We start from the raw sequence: 27,585 nt of genomic DNA, 5'->3' as shown, positions 1-27,585 counted from the left end.
TGATTGTAAAGGCTTAAGGTTTATTACCTTCATGCATTCTATGCATGAAGGTGAAAAACCTTTTCTGTGCAGCAGCACCACCAGGCCCCCCCCCCCCAATACTCGCCTAAGCCCCCTCTCGATCCAGCGATGTGCAATGAAGTCTCTCCCTCTCCTCATTGGCTGAGACAGCAGCGGGAGCCATTGGCTCCTACTGCTGTCAATAACAGCCAGTGAGCCAATGAGAAGAGAGAGTGGGCAGGGCCAAGCTGTGAATGGACACACGGAGCAGCAGGTGCCCCCATAGCAAGCTACTTGCTGTGGGGGAACCTGAAAGGAGGGAAGGGCGGGGGACCCAAGAAGAGGAGGACCTGAGCTGCTCTGTGCAAAACAACTGCACACAGCAAGTAAGTATAACATGTTTGTTATTTTTAGAAAAAAAATGTAAGCCTTTAACCACTTAAGGTACAGGACATTTACTGCTGCAGGGCAGCACCTGTGTGCAGGATCATGCATATATATGTGATTCGCTCTCCCGCAGTTTTCACTGGCGCTCATGCCCCCCCCGCCAACCAACGGGTGCCATGATTTGATGATTTGATCTCTGAAGGATCAATCATCCGATTTAGGCCAGTGATTTTCGGCCCAAGTCGAATGATTGATCCCTGTCCTATCCTGTCCTGTGTTGACAGTTACACAGGTACAGGAAGTGATGAAATCTTCTCTCTTTGGGCACATTCTGTCCCAGAGAGAGAAGAATTAACACAAAAGTGAGTAAAAGCACTACACTTACACAGTTAGAACATTCTAAGGCACATTTAACCCCTTGATCACCCCCCATCCCCCAGTTAACCCCTTCACTACCCTGTCATCAGTGTCATTAGTACAGTGTACAGATTTTTTGCTGATCATTGTATTAGTGTCACTGGCGACTTCAGTTAGAGCTAGCATCAGTTAGAATCAGTTAGTGCCCCTCCCAGATAGCATAAGATTGCCCGTTAGTACACCAGTAATCACATTTAACCCCTTTATTGCCAGGAACATGCTCACATACACAATAAACCTCCATTGATAGTATAGTGTCTGAATGGATCAAAATCTTTGATCAGATTAGCACTATACCGATGTTCACATTAGTATAGCGTCCCCAAAAATGCAGTGTAAGCTGGAACAGCCCCGGCACCCCCTACGCTTACCCCCCTTATCCCCCAGCAATTGTAGTATCAGTAGGTCACTGTCACTTGATACATTGCACACAAAACTGCAGTGCTCTCAAAATCAGGCCTGATTTCTGTTAGCACTTGCTGGTAAATTGTTTGTAGCAGTTCAAGTAGTCCCTGATAGCCAGGTGCTCATTTTCCTAAGTAAGTCATGCTAGGTACCTCTAAATTTAGTGGCCAAAATTTCCAACGAAAGGTACACTAGTGAAGAGACCTACAGGATTCTGAGCATGCAAGGTGAGAGCAAAGGGGAAGACTCACTGACAGAATCCAGCTCAGAATGTGAACCTGTAGACAGCAGCGGCACCCTTACAGATAGCTCAGACGATGGAGAAGAGGTCCCTGCTAAGATCAGGCACAAGCGTCCCTGCTAAGATCAAGCGTGCCACTATTTACTCACTGACAGAATCCAGCTCAGAATGTGAACCTGTAGACAGCAGTGGCACCCTTACAGATAGCTCAGAGACGATGGAGAAAAGGTCCCTGCTAAGATCAGGCGCACATGACCCCATTCCCAGGTTGCTGAGATGTTACATGATGACTCTGATATGCAGAAGAGTGCCAGTACTAGTGCCGCTCTACTTTTTGGTGAACTGGCGAACACCAGCGACCTAGTATATCCTGGTCTTTTTTATACCAGCATTGCAGTATCACTTGGTGACATGGTGAGTCCCATAAGTGCAATACAAGCTGGTGCGGTGGTGAGCACAAGTAGTGTCCCGCAGCCACCAAGAATTCGCACACAGGCCCATACAGCCCCTATTGTTCTTCTGGACCTGCTTGCAAATCCCCATTAGCAGCCCACAAATTCTGCAGCACCCGTACTTCCCTCATTCACAGCCCAACCCGGAATTCTGGTGGAAACAGTAAATTTAAATATTCCCCTTTATTTTTTGGAGCTGGTTTTCACAGAATATCTGTATGCATTGATTGTGGATCAAAGTAATTTATATGCACAACAGATTATCGCCACTAACCCAGATTCAAACCTTGCCAGACCATTCGCATGGAAACCTATTACGGTTTCCGAATTTAAATTTTTTTTGGGCCTAACCCTTAACATGTGCATTACTAAAAAAAAAAGTAAATTGCAGTTGTATTGGTCCAAAGACCCAATTTATCATATGCCCATGTTCTCTGCTGCCATGGCCAGGCATAGATATGAGAGTATAATGTGTTTTATGAATTTCAACGACAACACACTCTGTCATCCTCGGGGTAACCCTGAATTTGACCGGCTCCACAAAATTCGGTCCCTCGTATATCACCTTAGCCAAAAATTTGCAGATGTCTATACTTCCCAGCAAAACATCTGAGTTGATGAGTCCCTCATTAATTTTTCTAGCCGCCTTGCATTCAAACAATTTCTCCCCAGCAATCATGCCAGATATGGGGTCAAGATGTATAAGACCTGTGAGACAGCAACAGGCTATACATATAGGTTTTGGATTTGAGTCACGTGGAACCCCTTGGATGCTCAGACTACATGCGGAGCAGTGGGAAGATAGTTTGGGACTTGGTGTCATCCTTTTTCAATATGGGGTACCACTTATACTTGGAACATTTTTATTCAAGCGTGCCACTATTTCGACATTTGTACAATCTTAGAATTGGTGCATGTGGCACCATGCAACCTAATTGCCGGGGCTTCCCCCAAAGGCTTGTAAATACCCATTTTGGAAAGGGGGAAAAATCCTGCTTGAGAAATGAGGAATTGCTCGCAGTGAAGTGGAAGGACAAATGGGATGTTTTTGTCCTGTCTTCCATTCACGCAGATACAACCATCCAAATTGCCACGGCAGCTGGTGTTGTTGAGAAGCCCCTCTGAGTCCATGACAATAACCTTAACATGGGAGGGGTGGACTTCAACAACCAATTGATGAAGCCTTACTTAGTTTCCCAAAAAGCCAGACGCTGGTGCAAAATAGTGTCTGTTTATTTATTTTAATTGTCTCTATATAAAGCTTTTGTGCTTTACAGAGCAACTGGATGAAGTGGATCCTTCCTAAAATTCCAGGAAGAGATCATCATGCCCCTTTTGTATCCAGAAGGTGCTATGCCACAAACCCCCAACACAGATGCAGTTAGCCGGCTGCATGAGAGGCATTTTCCTGATACCATTCCTGGTACCCTAACCCAAAAGGCACCTGAAAAAATATGTTGTGTCTGTAGCAGGCATGGAATTAGGCGTGACAACAGCTTTTTTTGTTATTCCTGTCCTGACCAACCCGGTTTCTGCCTCAAAAACTGCTACCATCGCTACCACACATTACTGGAGTATTAGTATAGGGTACAGCTCGGCACAGTTCAGGATGCATAATTACACAGGATCTCGAAAGATATTAGGTAGTCAGGAAACTGGCTATCGCGTTTGGAGAGACCCTACAATCTGTTTTAAAAAGTTAAAGTTTTTTTAAAAAAAAAAAAGTAAAAAAATAAGTAAATAAAGTACAAATCCCCCCAAAAGTTAATATTTTAAAAACCAAAAATAGTTATAGTTTTTTTTATTGTTGTTGTCATTGTTGTTACTGTTACACTTTTACTGTTTTATTTTGCTTTTGTCTTTGCAGGAATGCTTTCAGCTGCAGCACCGACCTGTTTATTCTGACAGCAACACAAACTTGCTCTCAGAATATGCATAAGTCAGTGTGGGCAGCGCTGTTGGATGAGATTTTTCATCCGCAGTTAAAAAAAAGCATATATGACGAAGCATGGGGGCCTGGGTGGCCAGTGGGTAAATGGCCCCTATGCTTCGGCATATATATTTTATAATATTTGTTGGCACATTTCATGTGTGCCCACCATTAGAAGTGGGTGGATACAGAGGTATATTCTAATGGTGGACATAACACACACTTTTCCTGGCAGATATATTTCAATAAAAAGTTGTTTTATTGAGTTACTGTTTTATTGTTAACCATTGCTGTTTTCTTTGCAGGAATGTCATGCAACTGCAGCACCGACTTGTTTATTCTGACAGCAACAGGTTCTTGCTCTCAGAATATACATAAATAGGTGTGTGCAGGGAGGTATATCCTAATGGTGGGCATACCACACACTTTTTCTGGCAGAGATTTGTGCTCTTTTTTTTTTGCATTCAGCCTACATAAAAAAAAGAACATAGCAGCTGCAGGCATCATCCTGGTATAGTTTTTTTTCATCTGGCGATGGGCTTTCATGTAAAAGCAATCTCAGTGGCTAATTAGCTGCAGGATTGCTTTTACAAGCAGTGGGAGAAGATGCCCCCCTCCCCTGCTGCCTTCCATGGCCTTCTCGGACAGTCCCGTGCCATAGGGGGAACCTGAGAATGCAGCCGGTGTTTCTGCCAGCTGACCATAGAGCTGATTGGAGACTGGAATGGTGCCAGTCATCTCTATAGTCTAAGAAATCTGAAGCTATGAGCATTTCATCACTTCAGTTTCGCAGGAAATAAACAGCGCTATTTGTAAATTAGGAAAGCATCTGGTCACACCAATCTTGGTGAGATTAGATAATTTAAGGGCAGAAGATATATCTAGAGTCTGATATATGACAATGCCCATTGAAGTTATAGGGGATATGTGCATTCCCTGTGATAGTATTAAAAGTGATTAAAAAAATTAGGGACAGTGTAAAAATAATTTAATAAATCAAAATAACTTTTAAAAAAAGTACCCTTGCCCCCCTGTATGCGCACCTGTGTATGCGAGTGTTGACCCCGTGCCAGTATGTAAACAGCAGTTGCACCATGCATGTGAGGTATCGCCACGAACGTCAGATGAAGGACAGTAATTCTAGTACTAGACCTCCTCTGTATATCTAAAATGGTAGCTTGTAAAGGCTTTTAAAGCGTTGCCTATGGATATTAAAAATGTTTGCAGTTTGTCGCCATTGCTCGGGGCATGCACAGTTTTAAAGCATGTTTGGTATCTATTTACTCAGCATAGCATAATCGTTTATAAGTTACCAAATAATTGGCAAATATATTGTGTTTTTGTGCATTAAAATTTAAAAGTGTATTTTTTTCAAAAAATTTGCATCTGAAAAATTGCTGCGTGAGTACTATGTGATATAAAAAATTGCAGCACCCACCATTTTATTCACTAGGGTGTCTGCTTTAAAAAAATATATAATGTTTGGGGGTTCAAAGTAATTTACTAGTAAAAATACTGATTATTTTTCAGTGTCAGGAAAGGCTTGGTCTTCAGGTGATTAGAAGAGTGAGTAATGTGTGGCATAATCTTCTAATGCTAGGCATAAAATGCCCCCACCCCCCAAAATGACCCCTGGAAAGTAGACAACCCAAACTATTTGCTGAAAGGCATGTTGAGTCAATAGAAGAATTTATTTTTTTACCACAAGTTTTTGGAAAATGACAAAAAATGTTTTTGTTTTTTACACAAAATTGTCACTTAAATAATTTATTGCTCACACATGCCATGGGTATATGTGGAATTACTCCCCAAAATACATTCTGCTACTTCTCCTTAGTATGGAGATACCACATGTGAGAGACTTTTTGGCAGTCTAGCCAAGTACAGGACCCAAAATCCAATAAACACTTTCAGGCTTTTAAATGGCTTTATCTCCTCCTTACACTTCCTGACAACCCATCACAGTTTTGGAGGCTCTGAAATGCCAGGATAGCACCAAACCCCTCCTTAAATGACCCATTATCGGAAAGTAGACACCCCAAGGAATTTGATAACAAGCATTGTGAGTATTTTGCAGATCTCATTTGTTGCCACAAGTTTTTGTAAAATGAAGTAAGAAAACAAAAACATATTTTTTCTTTTCTTTATTTATATTTCAAAACCTTGTGAGAAAAAAATAAGATCTGCAAAATACTCACCGTGCCTCTTTTTAAATTCCTTGGAGTGTCTACTTTCCAAGAAAGGGTCATTGGGGGGGAGGGGGTTGGCGCTATCCTGACATTTCAAGGCCTCCAAAACTGTGATAGGTAGTGAGGAAGTGAAATAAGGAAGTTGCGCACATTCAGGCTTTCAAAGTGGTCATTGGATTTTAGGCTCCTGTATGTGGCTAGGCTCCCAAAAAGTCTCACACATGTGGTATCCCCATACTCTGTTGAAGTAGCAGAATGTATGTTGGGGTTTAATTCCACATATACCCGTGGCTTTTGTGAGCAATATATAATTTAAGTGACAACTTTGTGTAAAAAAAAAAAAAATGTTTTGTCATTTTCCAAAAACGTGTGGAAAAAAAAATCTTCCATGGACTCAATATGCCTCTCAGTGGATAGCTTAGGGTGTCTACTTTTCGAAAAGGGGTCATTTGAGGGTGTTTGTACTTTCCTGGTATTTTAGCACCTCAAGAAATGTGATAGGCAGTCAGAAAAGCAAAAGCAGAAAGCAAAAGATTTGTACCATAGTTTGTAGATGCTATAACTTTCACATAAAGTAATCAATATACACTTATTGGGATTTTTTTAAGGCAAAAACATGTAGCAGAATAAATTTTGGCCTAAACTTATGACAAAATTTAGTTTTTTTGATATTGTTTATGACAAAGATGAGACAATCAAGTTTTAAAAAAAATGTTGGTCATTTTTTGTTTATAGCGCAAAAAATAAAAAGTGCACAGATGATCAAATACCACCAAAATAAATCTCTATCTGTGTGAAAGAAAGGACATACATTTTGTTTGGGTACAGCTTTGCATGACCGCGCAATTGTCAGTTAAACTAGTGCAGCGCTGTATAGCAAAAAATGGCTTACATTGCAGTATCTATACCATAGTTTGTAGATGTTATAACTTTCACACAAAGCAATCAATATACACTAATTGGGATTTTTTACCAAAGACATGTAGTAGAATACATTTTGGCCTAAATGTATGACTAACTTTGAGTTTACTATATATTTTTTATAGCCGAAAGTAAAAAATATCTTTTTTTTTTCAAAATGTTTGGTCTTTTTTTGTTTATAGCTCAAAAAATAAAAATCACACAGGTGAACAAATACCATAGAAAGAAATCTCTATTTGTTTGAAAAAAAAGGATATAAATTTAATTTATGTACAGCATTGCATGACCGTGCAATTGTCAGTTAAACTAGTGCAGCGCTGTATAGCAAAAAATGGCGTAAATTGCAGTATCTATACCATAGTTTGTACATGCTTTAACTTTCACACAAAGCAATCAATGTTCACTTATTTACTATATATTTTTTATAGCCAAAATTAAACAATATTGGGGTTTTTTCTAAATTTTTGGTCTTTTTTGTTTATAGCGCAAAAATTAAAAAGCACACAGGTGATCAAATACCATCAAAAGAAAGCTCTATTTGTTTGAAAAAGGACGTAAACTTCATTTGGGTACAGCATTGCATGACCGCGCAATTATCAGTTGAAATAGGGCAGCGCCGAATAGCAAAAAAAGGCCTGGTCATCGGGGGGGGGGGGGGGGGGTAAACCCTCAGGATGGCAAGTGGTTAATATCGCTTTAAAGTTGACTTAGCGAGTGAAGTTCCACTTTAACATGTGTTGCCAGCTTTAGACAGCTGACTAAAACAGACACTTATCTGGCAGGATCAACAGATCTGCCTTTGTGTCCCTAGAGGTATTGGTACCATTGGTTTCAAAAGATTAATAACAACTAAAAGTATGCAAGGACACTGACACTGAGGAGGAGATTTGGTTCACTCAGAATCTGGTGCAGCTGTGCATGGTAGCCAATCAGCTTCTAACCTCAGCTTGTTCAATTAGATTTTGACAATAAAACCTGGAAGCTGATTGTTTTCTATGCAGAAGTGCACCTGATTTTTGCACTCTCCAGATTTAGTAAATACACTCCTGAATGTCAATACATTTATAATAGTGTCTCCTTTGGTCAAGTGCTGGTCATAAATCAAAGATTTCAGTAGAATGTGTTGTTCCCCAAGGCATCTATTTGGAGTACACATTGGAGACCACTATTGTGCACATTACTACATGTGCTGTCTTCTGTTCAAGAGCTGACCCTTGAATTTGGTAGATGGAAAAATAAACCGAATAACATTCAAGAAATTATTTTCTGTATGCCTTCTGACAGCATCTGTACATTAAAGAAAGTATATTTTATTTTTACTAAGCACATGTTTTAGTTTCTTATTTTTAGTGTATGTGATTTTTACAATTTTACATTATATTTCTTTTGTATTTCTGTTGTTGTGCTAAATAAAGAGACTTTTACATTAGTTGCAAACCCTCAGTTTTCTGTCTGCATTGTTTGTCCACACATGAACTCAGTGATTTCAGAAATGAGAGCATGGCATACTATTTACGGTATATATGATCTTATAATTTACCTTTGCCTGAGAATGTAATGCTTTCTTTGCAAGCAGCCTTAGCATGCAAGATGAGACAGAAGGCTGTAGAGGAAATCATACTTCATACCATGGTACTTTACGTGACCATTAGGGCCTCCATTTAGATTCCTTTACCTTACTGGACCAAGCCAGCACATTTAAAGAAAAAAGGTGTTAATAAAGTAAAGGCACCTACTGTATATAAAAAAGATTTATAGCTGCCCATTCCTAATACATTAGGTGAGACTGGGCAAATAACTCTAGTGTATAGGACAATTGTCAGTAAGGTAGGTTAGAAAACATGCAACGATCAATCTTGTTCTTTCAATAGGAGGCTGGCATCTTCTTGTGCTCCTCACTCCACCCCTTTGGATCATCATAGACTAAGGCCAAGTTTGCACGTTTATTTTCTCTATCTGCTGTCATTTTTGTCTGATGGTGGAATAGCAGACAGAGATCTGAGATCTGAATTATATCCTCATCAAATTCTTAACATTTTAGAAAATTGTACAGTGTTCAACTGAAAGAGATTAAAGTCTACTAATGTCATTCTTACCCTAAACCCCTTTATGTCATAAAGCAACACTGAATAGATTAATAGGTTTTAGTAGTTGAGTTGATGCAAAATGATATGCCTATTCTATTATTGACTTTTTAACATCCTCTGGCTTCCAAGATGTGAGTGAGGGTACATATAGATCTGAAACCACTGTAGTTTATGCCATTCCTTATGGGGTGCAAATGCTGTTACACCATGATTACTTTTACACTTTTTTATATAGTTACACTACAGATCTAATCACCATTTGTAGTAGAACTGACAACAAATATCTGCAGGAAATGGCATGTGTATATATGTTTTTCCACAGTCATTGACTGCTACATAAATCTTAAACTTTGCCTGAATTTATTCAGTAGAGAAACTCAATCTTCCTGACCTTTCTAGTTACAGCACAGCAACATTCCACCTACAAATTACCTGTTGTAGTTAATTCTGTATTGAATTTAATTGAAAATAAATATAACACTCCTCTTCTCAGGGTTGTGTAGGATAACCCCCAAAATAGTGTGGGACCTGAGTGAAGTTTAGGGTTCATACATTAAATAGATTTGCACAAATAAAGAATATAAGGGATATTGACCCATATAATAATAACAATTGGGAAGATAACAGGCATTTACAATCAGAACAGGCAGTATAATCAGAATGGGCCCTTTCTAGAAACCTAGAAAGGAATGTAGGGGGCAACAACAACAACAATTTTTTCATACAGGGATTCAGAAGAGGTCCACCAGGGCACCCTGCACACTACAACCCTTACAGGAGAGATTAGAGGAACAGAGATTGGAAAAAAAGGAAGTACTGGACAACCTTCACTGGACATTAGGTGACATACCAAGAGAGCCCAATCAGAAGGGGTACTGGAAAAGAGGATGGTATAAGTAAGACTGCAGAGGGGTAGGAGAAATAAAGAAAAGAGAATTTATGAAAAGAGCATTATTAATCATTATTCTTTTTATTAATCGAAGTGATATTAACTTAAATAATGAGGAATCTAGAGTTTTACATCTACAGTATGGTTAAAACATGACCTGGAATAGAAATGGAAAAGGTTTGATACATAAAAACGAACAAAAATTTGTGTGTATGGAAAAGTATTGTAATAATAATCCTGGACTCACAAATTGTATACCAAGTAGGTATACACATAGTGGCCTAGGAAATAGATCTGTTTTTACCCTCAAATGGGTTAAAACCAATTTTGGGGAGTTTTTAAAACAATAGTTGATGCAGATACAAGGGACCTGGAACTTAAAAAGTAAAAACAACAACCAGAGAAAATGATAAAAGATATAAAGAGCCTAGAAAAAAAGAAAATGTTAATTGAAAAAGTATCATTTTGTCACAGCAGGACTTTGCACTGTAGCATCATTTTGTTTGGAGGAGCAGCCACAGACACAGAGGGTGCTGATGTCACTCTTTAATACAACTGAGCAAGAGTTGACAGAAAGTGCCTTTTTATTGTGAGTGACTATTATTCTGCTTATGTCTTAATACATTTTTATGGTTTTATGCTATGTTGGCTTCCTCTTCTCTGGGTTTTTCCTCCCCTTTTTGAGACGAGCATTGGGCAGCCGGTATTCAAGCATATAAGGCATGTTGATAAGGGCAATAGACCTGCCTCATGAAAAAAGGTCATTACCATCTTGTGAGTTTGTTTCGCCACAGGGGTGAGAAGGGAGCTTAAAGATGAAGCACTTTATTTTTTAGAATTTCATTAGAATAAAATGGTGGTAGTTGCAATTTTTTGTCGTATGATATTTGAGCAGCTATTTATCAAACGCATCTTTTCAGTAAAAAATACACTAAAATTAATTTTAGTGCAAACAAACACAGTACAATACCCATTTTTTAAAATAAAATTTAAAAATGGGGCAATGTTGAGTAATCATACCAAACATATCAAGCCAAAAAACTGCATGTGCCTGTGAAATTGTAAAAACCGATAATACCCCAAATTCTCCATTTGTAACACTTTAAAAGCCTTTACAGCTCATCAGTTTAGAGTTAACCATAAATGATATCCCTAGAATTATTGATCTCACTTGTTCATGATGATACCTCACATGTGTAGCGCATTGTTGGTACATACACATATTTGCCCCACTCTGTGTTTTTTTTAATGGGGCGTGTCTTTTTACGGGTGCTTTATTTATTTTTTTTAATTATTGTTATTTATTTAATATAATCCTTTTTTTTTGCACCTTTTCTATTTTTTTAACTTTATTGCTATCACAAGAAGGCTAACAGGCCCCCTATGTGATAGCATGTGGTTAAATTACAACATGGCTTGTGTTATTAATTATACATGCAATATTATTTTTTATGTGCTATATTTTTTCATGAAAGTGAAGTTACCTTTTAAGACAATATCAATATAATATACATATATCTTTCTAGAACATCTTTCTACTAACTGTTTCCTTATTTCCATAGGTATCATATGTTAAAGCTATTGATATCTGGATGGCTGTTTGTCTGCTGTTTGTCTTTTCTGCATTATTGGAATATGCAGCGGTCAACTTTGTGTCAAGGCAGCACAAAGAACTTCTCAGATTTCGTCGGAAGAGAAAGAAGGATAAGGTTTTTGTCTATTTTTTTGTACCCATTCACGTTTGCATTGGATTAAATGCTTATACCTTTGCAGGGTTGGAAGTAGTTTTAAAACACAAAACAAATATCCCATAAATATTTTCATATTCCAAGGGCCCTATGGGAAAATGATTGTGTAGAGTACATACTTACATATTAAACACCCCTAGGCCCTGTAAATGGGTTTCAAATGAAATATGAATAATATAACATTTTAGACAATGTTCTTCATCTAGACTAACATAGCTGCATGAGATTAAACAGAGTATATTAAAGGGAAAGTGTAGAACATTTCACATATTTTTGTTGCTTATTGATGTATTTACCGTAAAGTTATTTTTATATGACTTTTTTATATGATTGATCCTCAGTAATTTTTGTTGTATTAAAAAAAAAGATATTTGTAGAATAGCCACTAGAAGCCAATTTTCTTCCCTTCCTACGAACAGCTGGGAAAACATATAAGTCATACAGAGAGTTAATTGTTTTCATTGATATCTATTTCCCAAAGGTATAAAGGCTGTTCATTTAGCAGTGTGAATGTTCAATCTGAAAAGCATACATTCACATAACAAAGTAAATGAATGTTCACTTTGAAATTCCAATCATGTACAAATGAAGTTTATTGTTTAGTTTTTTTTCTAGCAGATTGGTAAATCGAAGTGAGCACAGCTCAGTGAATGTTCACTTTGTAAAGGGAACAGTCTATATTTCTTAAAGATGAACTTTAGTCCTCTTTATTTTTTACTCTGCCCCTTTTCAGTCATTTTCATTATTACGGCACATGTGCAGATGTGTCGAATGACTCTGCCAAGCCTTTAGGTCCTGGCAGAGCATTTTAGCACATCTGTGCAGACGTGGGAAAGCTGGACATTGTGCATGTGAATAATCTGGAAGGGGGGGGGGATGTCATAAAAAAAAAATATATATATATATATATATATATATATATATATATATATATAATCTCCAAATGTGAGAGAGGAAGGTGGGAGGAAGCTAAACAAAAGTTAGTTTAGGGTGCACTTGCAATGGGAAAGCAAAACCACTGTGTAGCAATACAAAGCAGGAAGAAGAGTCTGTTTATGTGGTAAGTAAATATTGCTTATCCCCTATAAATATATAGTTAGAAACTACATACAAATGAGGGTTTTAAAATATTGACACACATTTTTAGCTTGTTTAAGTGACTATGATCTATTTCACATGCAAATAGCAATGCTATGGAGTATATTCTGTATGGGAGTACTAGGTATGTACTAGGTAGCAATTATTTTTTTCCAGGCTGTCATATACACATGTGCATGAATATTCTACAAGGGCACATGCTTTAAATACCATTACACAAAAACACATCTCTGTAGTGACAAAATTGAGTTGTTCTAAAATTTCCAACCAGCTCAACTGAGCTTCTATAGAAATCTTCCAAAGAGGATATCAAGACAGCTTGGTAGCTTAGCTGTTAGCATCCTACAGTGCTGAAGTTCTGGGTTGACTCCCCCCAGGATAGTAACTGCATGAGGTTTGTATGTACTCCTTTTCTTTGTAATACTTTCTTTTACAAAGGTTTTATTATAGAATAAGCAGAGATAAACAAACATTCAAGAAACATATACATTGACCAACAAAAATGAGATATACAGGGCATTTGAGAAATATTTCAGAGCATGTACTGGTAGAGACATAAGCATTAACTGAATATTTAAGTGCCATGGAAGAGAAGACAGGGAAGGGGAGAAAGTGAAAAAAAAAGGAGTAGGGTGGAAACGATGAGCAAACATTTGGAGATCAATGACAATGCAAACTCTAAGAGAAATGTTTGCTATATCAGCGTATAGAAAACAGGAGAGGCACGAAATGAAGCTTCTCCAAATGTTAATACATATTCCAGACATTGGGCTCACAAAGGAGTCCAGGTTGCATAGGTAGTATTGCAGATGTAGCACTCAGAGCAATGATCACAATCATTACAATTGGCATAAGAACAGATTGGACAGAAGAATAGAGAAGGACAATCGTTGAAAAGACGAGGACAAAAAAAAAAAAGACAAAAACAATCACAAAAGGGCTCCAGGGTGACCGCAACAGAATCGATCCTCATATCGACAAAAGGGACTGGTCAAATCTCGATGGTTGGGCTGTATCCAGCCAGGGACGCCATATCTGCAGGAATTTTGTATGGGTATCCAAAAGTATGGCCGTCAGTTTTTCATTAACCATTATGAAGTTCATCCGGTTTTTGGCAGCCTCGAAGCAGAGGAGAGGAGTCTTCCAAGACTTCGCAATTGTCAATTTAATAGTCATAAATACATGTGATGCCAGCTGCCGTTCAGCTGGCATCACATGGTTAAATAGGTTAAATTGGTTTAAATAGGAGCGCTTCGTATGGGTTACGCTTAATGTCTGTGTGAAACATAGTGCGGAGAAGGGCATAAACCCTAATCCACAATCTGCAAACCTTAGGGCAAGTCCACCAGATGTGGACCATAGTACCCAATTGTTAAAAAATAGGAAAAAATCCTCCTGCGCTTAATATGGATGCGTCCCTCTTCTACAGCTGCTGTCACTCTGCCTCAACCAGTAGATCATAAATACCATATACCAAAATAGTGAAGCGCTAATAAATAGCTAAAAAATACCCACGAACATGTCTCAAATACCATCTAAACCTATAATCAATCCCTTAAAGTGATAAAAGTATAATAAAATGAGTCTAATTGGTGAAAACTACGATACATATATATCTCATACATAAATACCCTAATTACCTCATTAATTAATCCGTGATAAAATGCCAAATGTTATATTAATAAATAATCCTTGGATAAATCAGTGATATGAAATCAATAATCATAATTCCAAAAATAAAAAAAGTGTACCTATCCACAATACATAGTGACAATCCTATAAATTGAGATAAACTGTGATTTTTTCATCAAATGAATACGTGATTCATAAATTATGTGATATACAAAATAACAGAGTAAAATTAATTTAAATATAGTTGGGTGATGGGTCTATATACACGGTGTCTAAATTACACTCAAAAAAAGTCCATGCATATAATGTGAAACACTCAGTGATCTCCACTTCTAGTGCTCAAAAAAGGAATCCTCCAATGGCAGCAATGCCTGCTCACCTCCCCGCCCAGACCCACACAGGGCCACAAGGCAAAGACTTTCCTCACAGGCAATCCTTTACTCCAGGCAGCTCAGCGAGGGACCACAGGACTTCCACTCCACCTCCTCTCAAGGGTCATATAGGACACAAACAGAGCTTCCCATAGTATAATACCGTTTAATAAGAACATTCAATGTAACATACTGATTCCACTCACATGTATTCCTTTGTATACAGCGCTTTCCACCTCATACCATGGGTGTATTCACATACAGGGAGGGAAACCAATATGGCCGCTACGTCCGGACATGCGTCCCCACGTGACCGGAAGTGATGTACTACGAGCTGGGAATGGCGTTCCGACGCGTTGCGTCACGTGCGTCGTGACTTCATCAGGGTAACCAATTGTTGGCACCCGCAAAAACAAGCCGGAGAATATGTAGGGATAAAATTAACTAGACGAGCAGGCGTATAATACCATCGATAAAGAATTTTGTAGGCATTTTCGAGAATGATGACATTCCTAGAACATTTAGATAATGCTTGGATCATGGTCCGCCAATCCTGTTGATCCAAAGTCCCCCCAAGTTCTGACAGCCAACGCTGATGATAGGAACGAACCGGAGGAGTTCTATAAGAAATAATGGAAGAGTAAACCAAAGAAATCAGACCCAGAGCATGGGGTCTATGCCTGCACTGGCTTTCAAAGGGGGACAGACGGTAAGGTCCTGAGTGCGTCCGTATTAATGTATTAATAAAGTGACAGAGTTGAAGGTAACCAAAGTGTTCCCGCAAAGGGATATTATAGGAAGAGAGTTTCAAAGGTAAGTATTCGAGTGGGAGATAGCAGCGAATGTACATCATAAAAACTATGTGTTTGCCACCAGGCAAACTGCCTAGGATTGTCCCAGCCTGGAGGGAATAACGGGTTATGTAACAGACGTAACAACGGTAGATGGGCAGAAATAAGGTCAGCGGAATATTTAATAGAATCCCAAAGACGAAGCGAAAGCGTCAGCGTCGGGCTAAGGGTTGATGGACGATGAGAAAAGGGAAGCCATGGTAAGGAAGAGAGTGGTATCGGATGGGAGTCTAACAAATCTACAGTAGCCCTCAAGGGGAAATGGTGAGATGCATGAATATGAGCTAGGGGGCAATATTAGCTGCCAGATAATAAGACTGGAGATTTGGGACAGATAACCCACCCTCACTCTTTCGCGCAAATAAGATATATTTACTAATTCTGGGTCGAGAAGAACTCCAAATGAAGGACAAAAGTTTTTGCTGATGGATACGCAATATATGCGAAAGAACAGGAACTGGTAAATCGCAAAATAAATACAATAATTTAGGGAGATAGGTCATACAGATCGCATTGATTCTGCCGAACCATGAAAGTGGGCAATGAGACCAGGAGGACAACATCTCGGTCAGCTCGTGGAAGACAGTGGGGAAATTAGCTCGGTATAGTCATTCATATGTCGGGGTGAGCTTAATTCCTAGATATGGTAGGGCCGAGAGCCATTGAAAAGGGAACGAATGTTTCAAAGTAGCCAAAAGTGATGGTGGGAGAGTAATTGACATAGCTTTTGATTTGGCAGGATTGACATGAATACCTGAAAGAATTGCAAAGGAATCCAGAACCGCAAGTAAATTTGGCAAAGTAACTCCCGGATTCGTGATTGACAACAATATATCGTCTGTGAACGGAGACAACTTATGTTGGGAGCCAGCCACATCAATCCCCTTAACATCAGGATGCATACGAATGGCTTCTGCCAATGGTTCCAAGGCTAAGATAAAAAGTATGGGGGAAAGAGGACAACCTTGTCTAGTACCCCTGGCAACCAAGAACGTGGAGGACTCGAATCCATAGTATTTAAGTTTTGCTTGAGGGGATGTATATAGCGAAGAGATCCATCGTAGGAACGAGGGGCGAAAGCAGTTAAGGACCGATAAAAGATAAGGCCAGGATAAAGTGTCGAAGGCCTTGTTGATATCTAAAGATAGGAGCATCATATCAATTTTGCGAATATGAGCTAAATGTTGTAATTGTAAAATGCGTCTGATGGCATCTCCGGCTTGTCTGTGGGGGACCAATCCTACCTGGTCCCCTTTTATCAGACGAGAAAGGAAAGAATTCAATCGAGTGGCCAAAATTTTGGTAAGGATTTTCATATCAATGTTAATAAGAGAAATAGGCCTATAATTTGCCCAGGAAGAATGATCTCAATCCGGTTTAGGGATCATAACCACATTTGCTGTCAAAGAGTCCGGGGAAAAGTTTGAACCACCCTTGACCGCATTAAACATGGCGGCAAGGTGAGGGGCAAGCACGTCAGCTAATTTCTTGTAGTATAGTGCCATTTATCCATCTGGACCTGGGCGTTTGCCCGTCTTCAGGTCTGCTTTGCATTGCAAAACCTCTGATATTTGGATATCACGGTCCATCAAGTCCTTATGAGCCGGAGTCAAAGTAGGCAGGGACAAACGAGATAAAAAGTCAGAAATTGACTGAGGATCAGCCCGTGTGGGATCAGCATAAAGTTTGGCAAGTCGATATCAGAACTCCTCCAAAACCGCTACAGGATTACTTGTGAGCGTATTGTGACGAGTTCGTAAAGAAATCGGTTTGGGGTGATGTGTAAAAGTACGTAATCTACGAGCCAACATGGAGTCTGGTTTGTTTGCTTTACTATACCACTTCTGGCGTGTCCAGCGCAAGGAGCGCTCAGCCTCATCTGTTAAACAAAGATCCAGTTCTAAGCAAGCCTGATCTAACAATCTACGGTTCGAAGGGGTAGGTAACTGTTTAAATTGAGCTGATGCGGAAGCTAACTTTGATTCCAACTGACACTGTTTAAGTTGCCTATCCTTCTTTCGTCTTGATGCTATCTGGATAATATGTCCCCTAAGAACAGCCTTGTAAGCTTCCCATAACGTCACCGAAGAAGAGACCAAACCCAAGTTTAGCTGGAAATATTCCTGAGATTTGCGCTGTAGTTCTGCCTGAATCTCCTTCAGCGAAAGCAGAGTGTCATTCATTATCCATGAAGAATAGGCTGGCTTACAGAGAAGAGATTGACAGACCACCAAAATGGGATCATGATCAGACCATGGAACTGTAAGGATAGAGACGGAGCAAACCAAAGGGAGATGTTTACGTGATACAAAAGCATGATCAATTCTGGAATAAGAATGATGAGGGTGAGAATTAGAGATGAGCGAATCGAACCAGGCGAAGTGGAATTCGTTTCGAATTTCAGGAAAAATTCGATTCGCGGCGAATCCGAATATTAGCATACTTCGGGTGCGCGAATCGGATTTTTCCCGATCAGCCGGCAAAAGTGTCCCTGCAGAGAGCTCCGCTATTTCTGACAGTTCTCTGACAGTTCCTTCACATGTACAGCGGTTGAAACATTGTATCTATTTGTTTCCATTTAGGATACAGATGTTTTTATTCGGAAACAGATACAATGTTTCAACCGCTGTAAATGTGAAGGAACTGTCAGAGAACTGTCAGAAATAGCGGAGCTCTCTGCAGATACACTTTTTGCTGTACTGGAATACTTCTTCTTTTCATTCTTCTTTTCATTCTTCTCATTCTTCTTTTCATTCTTCTTCTCATTCTTCTTTTCATTCTTCTTCTTCTTTTCATTCTTCTTTTCATTCTTCTCATTCTTCTTTTCTTCTTCATGAAAAGAAGAATGAGAAGAAGAATGAGAAGAAGAATGAGAAGAAGAATGAAAAGAAGAATGAAAAGAATGAGAAGAATGAAAAGAAGAATGAAAAGGAGAAGAATGAAAAGAAGAATGAGAAGAAGAATGAAAAGAAGAATGAGAAGAAGAATGAGAAGAATGAAAAGAAGAATGAGAAGAATGAAAAGAAGAAGAAGAATGAAAAGAAGAAGAAGAAGAATGAAAAGAAGAATAAGAATGAAAAGAAGAATGAGAAGAAGAATGAAAAGAAGAATGAAAAGAAGAATGAGAAGAGTGAAAAGAAGAAGAAGAATGAAAAGAAGAATGAGAAGAAGAATGAATAGAAGAATGAGAAGAAGAATGAGAAGAATGAAAAGAAGAATGAAAAGAAGAAGAAGAATGAAAAGAAGAATGAAAAGAAGAAGAAGAAGAATCTTTTCATTCTTCTCATTCTTCTTTTCATTCTTCATTTCATTCTTCTTCTCCTTCTTTTCATTCTTCCTCTTCTTTTCATTCTTCTTTTCATTCTTCTTCTTCTTCTTTTCATTCTTCTTCTTCTTCTTTTCATTCTTCTTCTTTTCATTCTTCTCATTCTTCTTCTTTTCATTCTTCTCATTCTTCTTTTCATTCTTCTCATTCTTCTTTTCATTCTTCTTCTTCTTCTTTTCATTCTTCCTCTTCTTTTCATTCTTCTTTTCATTCTTCTTCTTCTTCTTTTCATTCTTCTTCTTCTTTTCATTCTTATTTTCATTCTTCTTCTTCTTTTCATTCTTCTTCTTTTCATTCTTCTTCTTCTTCTTTTCATTCTTCTTTTCATTCTTCTCATTCTTCTTTTCATTCTTCTCATTCTTCTTTTCATTCTTCTTTTCATTCTTCTTCTCATTCTTCTTTTCATTCTTCTTCTTCTTCTTTTCATTCTTCTTTTCATTCTTCTTTTCTTCTTCATGAAAAGAAGAATGAGAAGAAGAATGAAAAGAAGAATGAATAGAAGAAGAAGAATTGAGAAGAAGAATTGAGAAGAAGAATGAAAAGAAGAATGAAAAGAAGAATGAGAAGAATGAAAAGAAGAATGAAAAGAAGAAGAAGAATGAAAAGAAGAATGAAAATAAGAATGAAAAGAAGAAGAAGAATGAAAAGAAGAATGAGAAGAAGAAGAATCTTTTCATTCTTCTCATTCTTCTTTTCATTCTTCTTCTTCTTCTTTTCATTCTTCTTCTTCTTTTCATTCTTCTTTTCATTCTTCTTCTTCTTTTCATTCTCCTTCTTCTTTTCATTCTTCTTTTCATTCTTCTTCTTCTTCTTTTCATTCTTCTCATTCTTCTTTTCATTCTTCTTCTTCTTTTCATTCTTCTTTTCATTCTTCTTTTTCTTTTTATTCTTCTTCTTCTTCTTTTCATTCTTCTTCTTCTTCTTTTCATTCTTCTTTTCATTCTTCTTCTTCTTCTTTTCATTCTTCTTCTTCTTTTCATTCTTCTTTTCATTCTTCTTCTTCTTTTCATTCTTCTTTTCCTTCTTCTTTTCATTCTTCTCATTCTTCTTTTCATTCTTCTCATTCTTCTTCTCATTCTTCTTTTCATTCTTCTTCTCATTCTTCTTTTCATTCTTCTTTTCATTCTTCTCATTCTTCTTTTCTTCTTCATGAAAAGAAGAATGAGAAGAATAATGAAAAGAAGAATGAAAAGAAGAAGAAGAATGAGAAGAAGAATGAGAAGAATGAAAAGAAGAATGAGAAGAATGAAAAGAAGAAGAAGAAGAATGAGAAGAAGAATGAAAAGAAGAATGAGAAGAAGAATGAGAAGAATGAAAAGAAGAATGAGAAGAATGAGAAGAAGAATGAGAAGAATGAGAAGAAGAATGAGAAGAATGAAAAGAAGAATGAAAAGAATGAAAAGAAGAATGAAAAGAAGAAGAATGAAAAGAAGAAGAAGAATGAAAAGAAGAATGAAAAGAAGAAGAATCTTTTCATTCTTCTCATTCTTCTTTTCATTCTTCTTCTTTTCATTCTTCTTCTTCTTTTCATTCTTCTTTTCATTCTTCTTTTCATTCTTCTTCTTCTTGTTTTCATTCTTCTTCTTCTTCTGAGGATGAGGATAAAGAAGAAGAAGAAGAAGTAGGATGAAAATAAGAAGAATTCCAAGCCGGCAAAAAGTGTATCTGCAGAGCTCCGCTAAGTGTATCTGCAGGGCTCCGCTAAGAAATAGCGGAGCTCTGCAGATACACTTTTTGCCGGCTTGGAATTCTCCTTCTTCTCATCCTTCTTCTTCTTCTCATCCTTCTTCTTCTTCTCATCCTTCTCCTTCTTCTCATCCTTCTTCTTCTTCTCATCCTTCTTCTTCTTCTCATCCTTCTCCTTCTTCTCATCCTTCTTCTTCTTCTCATCCTTCTTCTTCTTCTCATCCTTCTTCTTCTTCTCATCCTTCTCCTTTTTCTCATCTCTTCTTCTTCTTCTCATCCTTCTTCTTCTCATCCTTCTCCTTCTTCTCATCCTTCTTCTCATCCTTCTCCTTCTTCTCATCCTTCTTCTCATCCTTCTCCTTCTTCTCATCCTTCTCCTTCTTCTCATCCTTCTCCTTCTCCTTCTTCTCATCCTTCTCCTTCTCCTTCTTCTCATCCTTCTCCTTCTCCTTCTTCTCATCCTTCTCCTTCTCCTTCTTAAAAGCATAAATGGAAACAAATAGATACAATGTTTCAACCGCTGTAAATGTGAATGTCAGAGAACTGTCAGAAATAGCGGAGCTCTGCAGATACACTTAGCGGAGCTCTGCAGATACACTTTTTGCCGGCTTGGAATTCTTCTTATTTTCATCCTACTTCTTCTTCTTCTTCTTCTTCTTCATCCTCATCCTCAGAAGAAGAAGAAGAGGATGAGGATGAGGATGAAGAAGAAGAAGAAGAAGAAGAAGTAGGATGAAAATAAGAAGAATTCCAAGCCGGGAAAAAGTGTATCTGTCAGAAATAGAGGAGCTCTGCAGATACACTTTTTGCCGGCTTGGAATTCTTCTTATTTTCATCCTACTTCTTCTTCATCCTCATCCTCATCCTCTTCTTCTTCTGAGGATGAGGATGAAGAAGAAGAAGAAGAAGTAGGATGAAAATAAGAAGAATTCCAAGCCGGCAAAAAGTGTATCTGCAGAGCTCCGCTAAGTGTATCTGCAGAGCTCCGCTATTTCTGACAGTTCTCTGACATTCACATTTACAGTGGTTGAAACATTGTATCTATTTGTTTCCATTTATGGAAACAAATAGATACAATGTTTCAACCGCTGTAAATGTGAATGTCAGAGAACTGTCAGAAATAGAGGAGCTCTGCAGATACACTTTTTGCCGGCTTGGAATTCTTCTTATTTTCATCCTACTTCTTCTTCTTCTTCTTCATCCTCATCCTCATCCTCTTCTGAGGATGAGGATGAGGATGAAGAAGAAGAAGAAGAAGAAGTAGGATGAAAATAAGAAGAATTCCAAGCCGGCAAAAAGTGTATCTGCAGAGCTCCGCTAAGTGTATCTGCAGAGCTCCGCTATTTCTGACAGTTCTCTGACATTCACATTTACAGCGGTTGAAACATTGTATCTATTTGTTTCCATTTATGGAAACAAATAGATACAATGTTTCAACCGCTGTAAATGTGAATGTCAGAGAACTGTCAGAAATAGAGGAGCTCTGCAGATACACTTTTTGCCGGCTTGGAATTCTTCTTATTTTCATCCTACTTCTTCTTCTTCTTCTTCTTCTTCATCCTCATTCTCATCCTCTTCTTCTTCTTCTGAGGATGAGGATGAGGATGAAGAAGAAGAAGAAGAAGTAGGATGAAAATAAGAAGAATTCCAAGCCGGCAAAAAGTGTATCTGCAGAGCTCCGCTAAGAAATAGCGGAGCTCTGCAGATACACTTTTTGCCGGCTTGGAATTCTCCTTCTTCTCATCCTTCTTCTTCTTCTCATCCTTCTTCTTCTTCTCATCCTTCTCCTTCTTCTCATCCTTCTTCTTCTTCTCATCCTTCTTCTTCTTCTCATCCTTTTCCTTCTTCTCATCCTTCTTCTTCTTCTCATCCTTCTTCTTCTTCTCATCCTTCTTCTTCTTCTCATCCTTCTTCTTCTCATCCTTCTCCTTCTTCTCATCTCTTCTTCTTCTTCTCATCCTTCTTCTTCTCATCCTTCTCCTTCTTCTCATCCTTCTTCTCATCCTTCTCCTTCTTCTCATCCTTCTTCTCATCCTTCTCCTTCTTCTCATCCTTCTCCTTCTTCTCATCCTTCTCCTTCTCCTCATCCTTCTCCTTCTCCTCATCCTTCTCCTTCTCCTTCTTCTCATCCTTCTCCTTCTCCTTCTTCTCATCCTTCTCCTTCTTCTCATCCTTCTCCTTCTTCTCATCCTTCTCCTTCTTCTCATCCTTCTCATCCTTCTCCTTCTTCTCATCCTTCTCCTTCTCCTTCCTCATCTCCAAGGGCATTTAAATTAAAGGTACAGTGTTCTGCACTAATATAAAGGCTCTCTGATGCCTAGAAACCCTTTTTATAAGTTAAATTCGCAGCGAATAAATTCGCATCGAATTTCTTCCTCAAATTCGGCGAATCAGCTGAATCGAATTTTTGAATAATTAGCTCATCTCTAGTGAGAATAATAAGTATAGTCTTTCCCCCGGGGATGAAATTCACGCCATAGATCTTCCAGGTCATGGGTACTTAACGTACATACAAAGGACTTAGCTGATGCGGAAGGGTCAGGATGCTCTGCTGGATATTTATCTAGTGCGGGACTTAACACTAAATTGGAGCCCCCTGCCATCAAGAGAGTACCCCGTTGATGTTTAGCCAAGAGGGAACAGAGGTGTGACAAAAAAGGTCCAGGGTTAACGTTGGGAGCATAGTAGGACATTATGGTAACTTCTATACCTTGGATCGTGCCCTGTAGCAGACGGTATCTACCATTGGGATTAGCAATACGCTTCACACAGACAAATGGAGTTTTGCTATGGAAGGCAACTAGCACTCCTCTCTGTTTAGTGGGGCCAGTAGCCTGAAATATCTGAGGGTAGCGTGCATCAAAATATTTTTGGGCAGAAGTAGTTGAAAAATTAGTTTCTTGCAGACAAGCAATGTCAACTTGAGGAGCCCGAAGAAACTTAAATATCTTTACCCGTTTCTGCGGAGAGTTCATCCCCTGAAAATTCAGAGATAACCAGTTCAACGACATAGTGATCGGAAAGAAAAAAGGTCAGATCCGTCGTGATCCCCGGGAGCCCTGAAAAAAAATTTACAAAAACACAAAACACACATGACAAGGGACAAAGAAAAGGAGGTGGAGAAGAAAGAAGAAAACAAGAAGACATCTGATGTACAAGCAATATATCTGTGAAACAATAAGATTAATACAAACATTGTAATCAACTGTGGGTAAAACACCCACATAGAGGCTGGGTAGCGGGCGGGGCAAAAAACCAGACCACTAGCCAGCTCAGAGGGGGACACGATAATCCACCGGAACAACTCGACAGTAATAAAAAAAAAACAGAGAATTATTATGCAAACAACTAAGGCTAATACACCTGTGAGTGAGTGGTCAATAACACTGTTCAACAAATTTTTATTTTTTGCCAGTTTTGGAAACAAAAGGATCCATTTCTTAATGAATTTCACATTCTGAGTTCAAATATAACAATGAAATTTGTCAATTGGCTCTAGTTTTTCTGTAAACGGAAAGTTTTCTACTATAGGCGTAATGACTACATAATGCACAATAATTATATAGATAGATGTCTTTCCACAAATATAAAGCAAGTGATATTGACTACATAACAAAGCCTAAATGGCATAATATATTGCATAGGATTACCAAGAAAAATTATAGCCATAAGCTAAGTTGAATCATTTTAATACTTAGGATTCTCACTAGTTTTGTCTTCAGTTTGTGTCGGTTTTGCTTCTCTTGGCTTTTCTCTTGTATTCGAGGAAAGGGCTATCTCTTACAACTGTCCAGCAATAGTCAGCAAGCATTGATGGGCTCCATTTACCTTGATATCTTCTTTCCATAGCTGCAATGTCTTGATGGAAGCGCTCTCTGTGTTCATCACTCACTGCTCCACAGTTTGGTGGGAAAAATCCAGATGCGAATGTAGAAAATGAATTTTTAGAGACATGTTGCAACCCAGATTTCTGTAAGTCTGGATGAGTTTTTCTACCACTTTCTTGTAGTCTGGTGTTTTATTGTTTCCAAGAAAATTTGATGTCACTGATACAAATGCTGTCCAGGCAGCCTTTTCCTTTCCACGCAACAGAGAAAGAAACTCATCATCATGAATAAGTTTACGAATCTGTGGCCCAACAAAGACTCCTTCATTTATTTTTGCAGCACTAAGTGCTGGAAATTTGCTAATCAGGTACTTGAAACCTGCTTTATTCTTGTCCATTGCCTTAACAAAGTTTTTCATTAATCCCAACTTGATGTGTAATGGAGGTAATAAGATCTTATTGCTGTCTACAAGTGCTGGATAGTTAACATTTTTTTCTCCAGGCTGCAATGACTGGCGTAATGGCCAGTCTCTTTTGGCATAGTGCTTTTCTCTCGCACGACTGTCCCACTCACAGAGGAAGCAGCAGTACTTAGTATATCCACCATACGAACATCACTTGCTAGGAGATTCCACTGTTGTAGTCTTGACCCCAAAAGCTCTGCCCTGTTCTTGGGAAGATCCAGGTCTCTGATAAGATCGCTCAATTCCACTTGTGTAATGAGGTGTGGTTCAGTGGGTGTGGATGGAAGAAAGTCTGGGTCATGTGAGGTTGACGGTTGATGACTACACGCTTCAGGTTCTTCCTCACTTGACTCAACCACGAAGGATTCTGGTGCTTTAGGAATTGGTAGCCCCTCTCCATGAGGAACTGGACGTATTGCCAATGGAATATTTGGATAGTGCACAGATAACTTTTTCTTCTTATTTAGCCCTTTTACAATTGGAGGCACCATACAAAAGTAACAATTACTAACATGATCTGTTGGCTCTCTCCAAATCATTGGCACAGCGAAAGGCATAGATGCCTTTTTTCCATTCAACCATTGCTCCAGTGCCGTCCCACAAGAATTGCAGCATATATGTGGTGCCCAGCTCTTGTCCTGGTCTCCTATCTTGCAGCCAAAATACAAGTTGTAGGCTTTCTTAATCATTCCTGTTATCCTCCTTTTTTGTGAGATAAAAGTTATTTCACCGCAGATATAGCAGAAATTATCTGCTTTATTCACACAAGTTCGAGGCATTACTGAGTAGCCTATATAAGCATAAAACGAAATGTAAAGACGCTGTGGAACTACAATCAGCTACAGATACTGCAGCTTTTATGCAGTGAAGTGATGCAATTAAAGGCTAATATTGCATCATCTCAGTATACATGCAATTTTCTATTGGTCACCAGGATCAATTGCGCAATATGCAGCTGAAGTTGCATCATAATTTTGAATGGCTTACGTCATTAGATGGGTGAATATATCATGGAAACTAGAGCCAATCAACATTTTGTAGGGTCATTTTCATTTTCAGCACCCCAAAATTATGTAAGATTAGCTAATTTTATGCCCAAAACTTTTTACCTGTTGAACAGTGTAAGAAACTCGCAAGACAATGAAAACCTAAACCAATCAGAAAGGAGAAAAAAAAAAGGGGGGGGGAGCCTGAGATCCACTGGCTTTGAAGAGATTAATCACGTGAAGGTTATGAGCCCCTCGGGCCTGAGGATCTTGTAGCCTCCCCATTCGGGGAGCGGGACAAATCCAGATTCAAATCCAGAAAGTGGTGGCAAAGATCCACATGTGATGAAGCTGTATACTGACGGCCGGCCACTAAATATCAAGTCATGGAGACTTCCTGAAAATGCTGGGCCTGTAGAGATCGAAGGGCCTGAGAGCAACTCTGACTTGGAGAAGAAGATTTACGCGAAGACTGGGAATTCCGAGGGCGTGTAGAGACTGTAGCCTCCTCATTCTGGGAGTGTGGCAACTCCAAATTAAGCTCCCGAAAGTGACAGCGAAGATCCGCTGGTGAAGAAGCCTGGAATTGACAACCTTGGAAGGAGAATGAGAGCTTGAAAGGGAAGCCCCATCTGTACTTAATATCAGCTGATTGAAGAATTTGTAGATAGGGTCTCAAAGTACGACGTTTGGCAATCGTAGCTGGGGACAAATCCGCAAACAGATGAATAGAGTGTCTCTGAATTTCCAAAGCCGGATGATTCCGAGCCGCCTGTAACAGACGCTCTTTAGTGCGGTAAAAGTGGAATTTAATAATAATGTCCCTGGGAGGACCCTCTGTGGGCTTAGGAGCTAAAGCTCTATGAATATGGTCATACTCCAAACGCTCCAGGGGAATCTCAGGAGCCAACTCCTGGAAAAGAGCAGTAGCAGTACCCTGTAGGTCGGTGATTACCTCGGGGACTCCACGGATATGGAGATTATCTCTGCGGGCTCTATTCTCAGCATCTTCCAATTTATCTTTTAAAGTGTCCAGCTCAGAATGTAGATCCTCCACCTCCTGTTCATGACCCTCCAAGACCGTAGTCACCAGATCCATACGTTGTTCCAATTGATGAGCACGAAGGCCCAATTCATTTAAGACTCTCACCAGATCAGAAGATAATTTACGGGAGGCGACTGTAATCTCCTCTCGCACTATAGCACGGAATTTGTGTAGTAAGGCTTCTGGATTTTGTTCAAGAGGATCGGCCGCTGACTATCGCCATCCGATTTAGGGTCTCCTGGAAGCTGGAAGCTCAGGAGGGCTAGGTGTTAGCTTAGCGGCGTGGCCCTGCGGAGGGGATTGCTGTTGGGCCCTATGTTTAGGTTTGGTACGTGGACTGCAATGCATTGTTAGGAGAAGTGCAGAGGGTTCCAAATCGCCTTCAATCTATTGGAGTAGTACACTAGGGTGTAGAAGCCCAATTGCCGAGATAAATATTCCAGTGGCACGGCACAGGGAGATCACTTAGTCATCTTCCCCTGGCGCTTGTGCATGTCCCCTGACGGGGATGCATTCACATAAGATCCATTCTTATAATACGCAAGTAAATGGTGTAATCTCAGTTGAAGTAGGCGTGGGCCCCAATATTTATACAGCCAGTGAAATGTGGGTGGCTATGATGACCAGGCCAGGTG

General features: G+C 39.0%; 1 protein-coding gene across 1 annotated transcript in view; it reads left to right on the top strand.

Annotated features, from left to right (window-relative positions):
• The window catches only part of GLRA3 (glycine receptor alpha 3), a 301,687-nt gene that overhangs the window by 247,225 nt on the left and 26,877 nt on the right, over positions 1-27,585 (top strand). Inside the window, exon 8 of the mRNA XM_089684044.1 lies at positions 11,481-11,627. Coding sequence (XP_089540170.1) covers positions 11,481-11,627 — 147 coding nt within the window. The remainder of the gene's footprint in view (positions 1-11,480; positions 11,628-27,585) is intronic.

This window comes from Staurois parvus, unplaced genomic scaffold (assembly GCF_062004578.1).
Source record: "Staurois parvus isolate SC_StPar_1 unplaced genomic scaffold, SC_StPar_1.0 ptg000334l, whole genome shotgun sequence".
Classification (NCBI taxonomy): Eukaryota; Metazoa; Chordata; class Amphibia; order Anura; family Ranidae; genus Staurois; species Staurois parvus.
The sequence above is the reverse complement of the archived record's forward strand: the minus strand, read 5'-3'. Positions and strand labels throughout refer to the sequence as shown.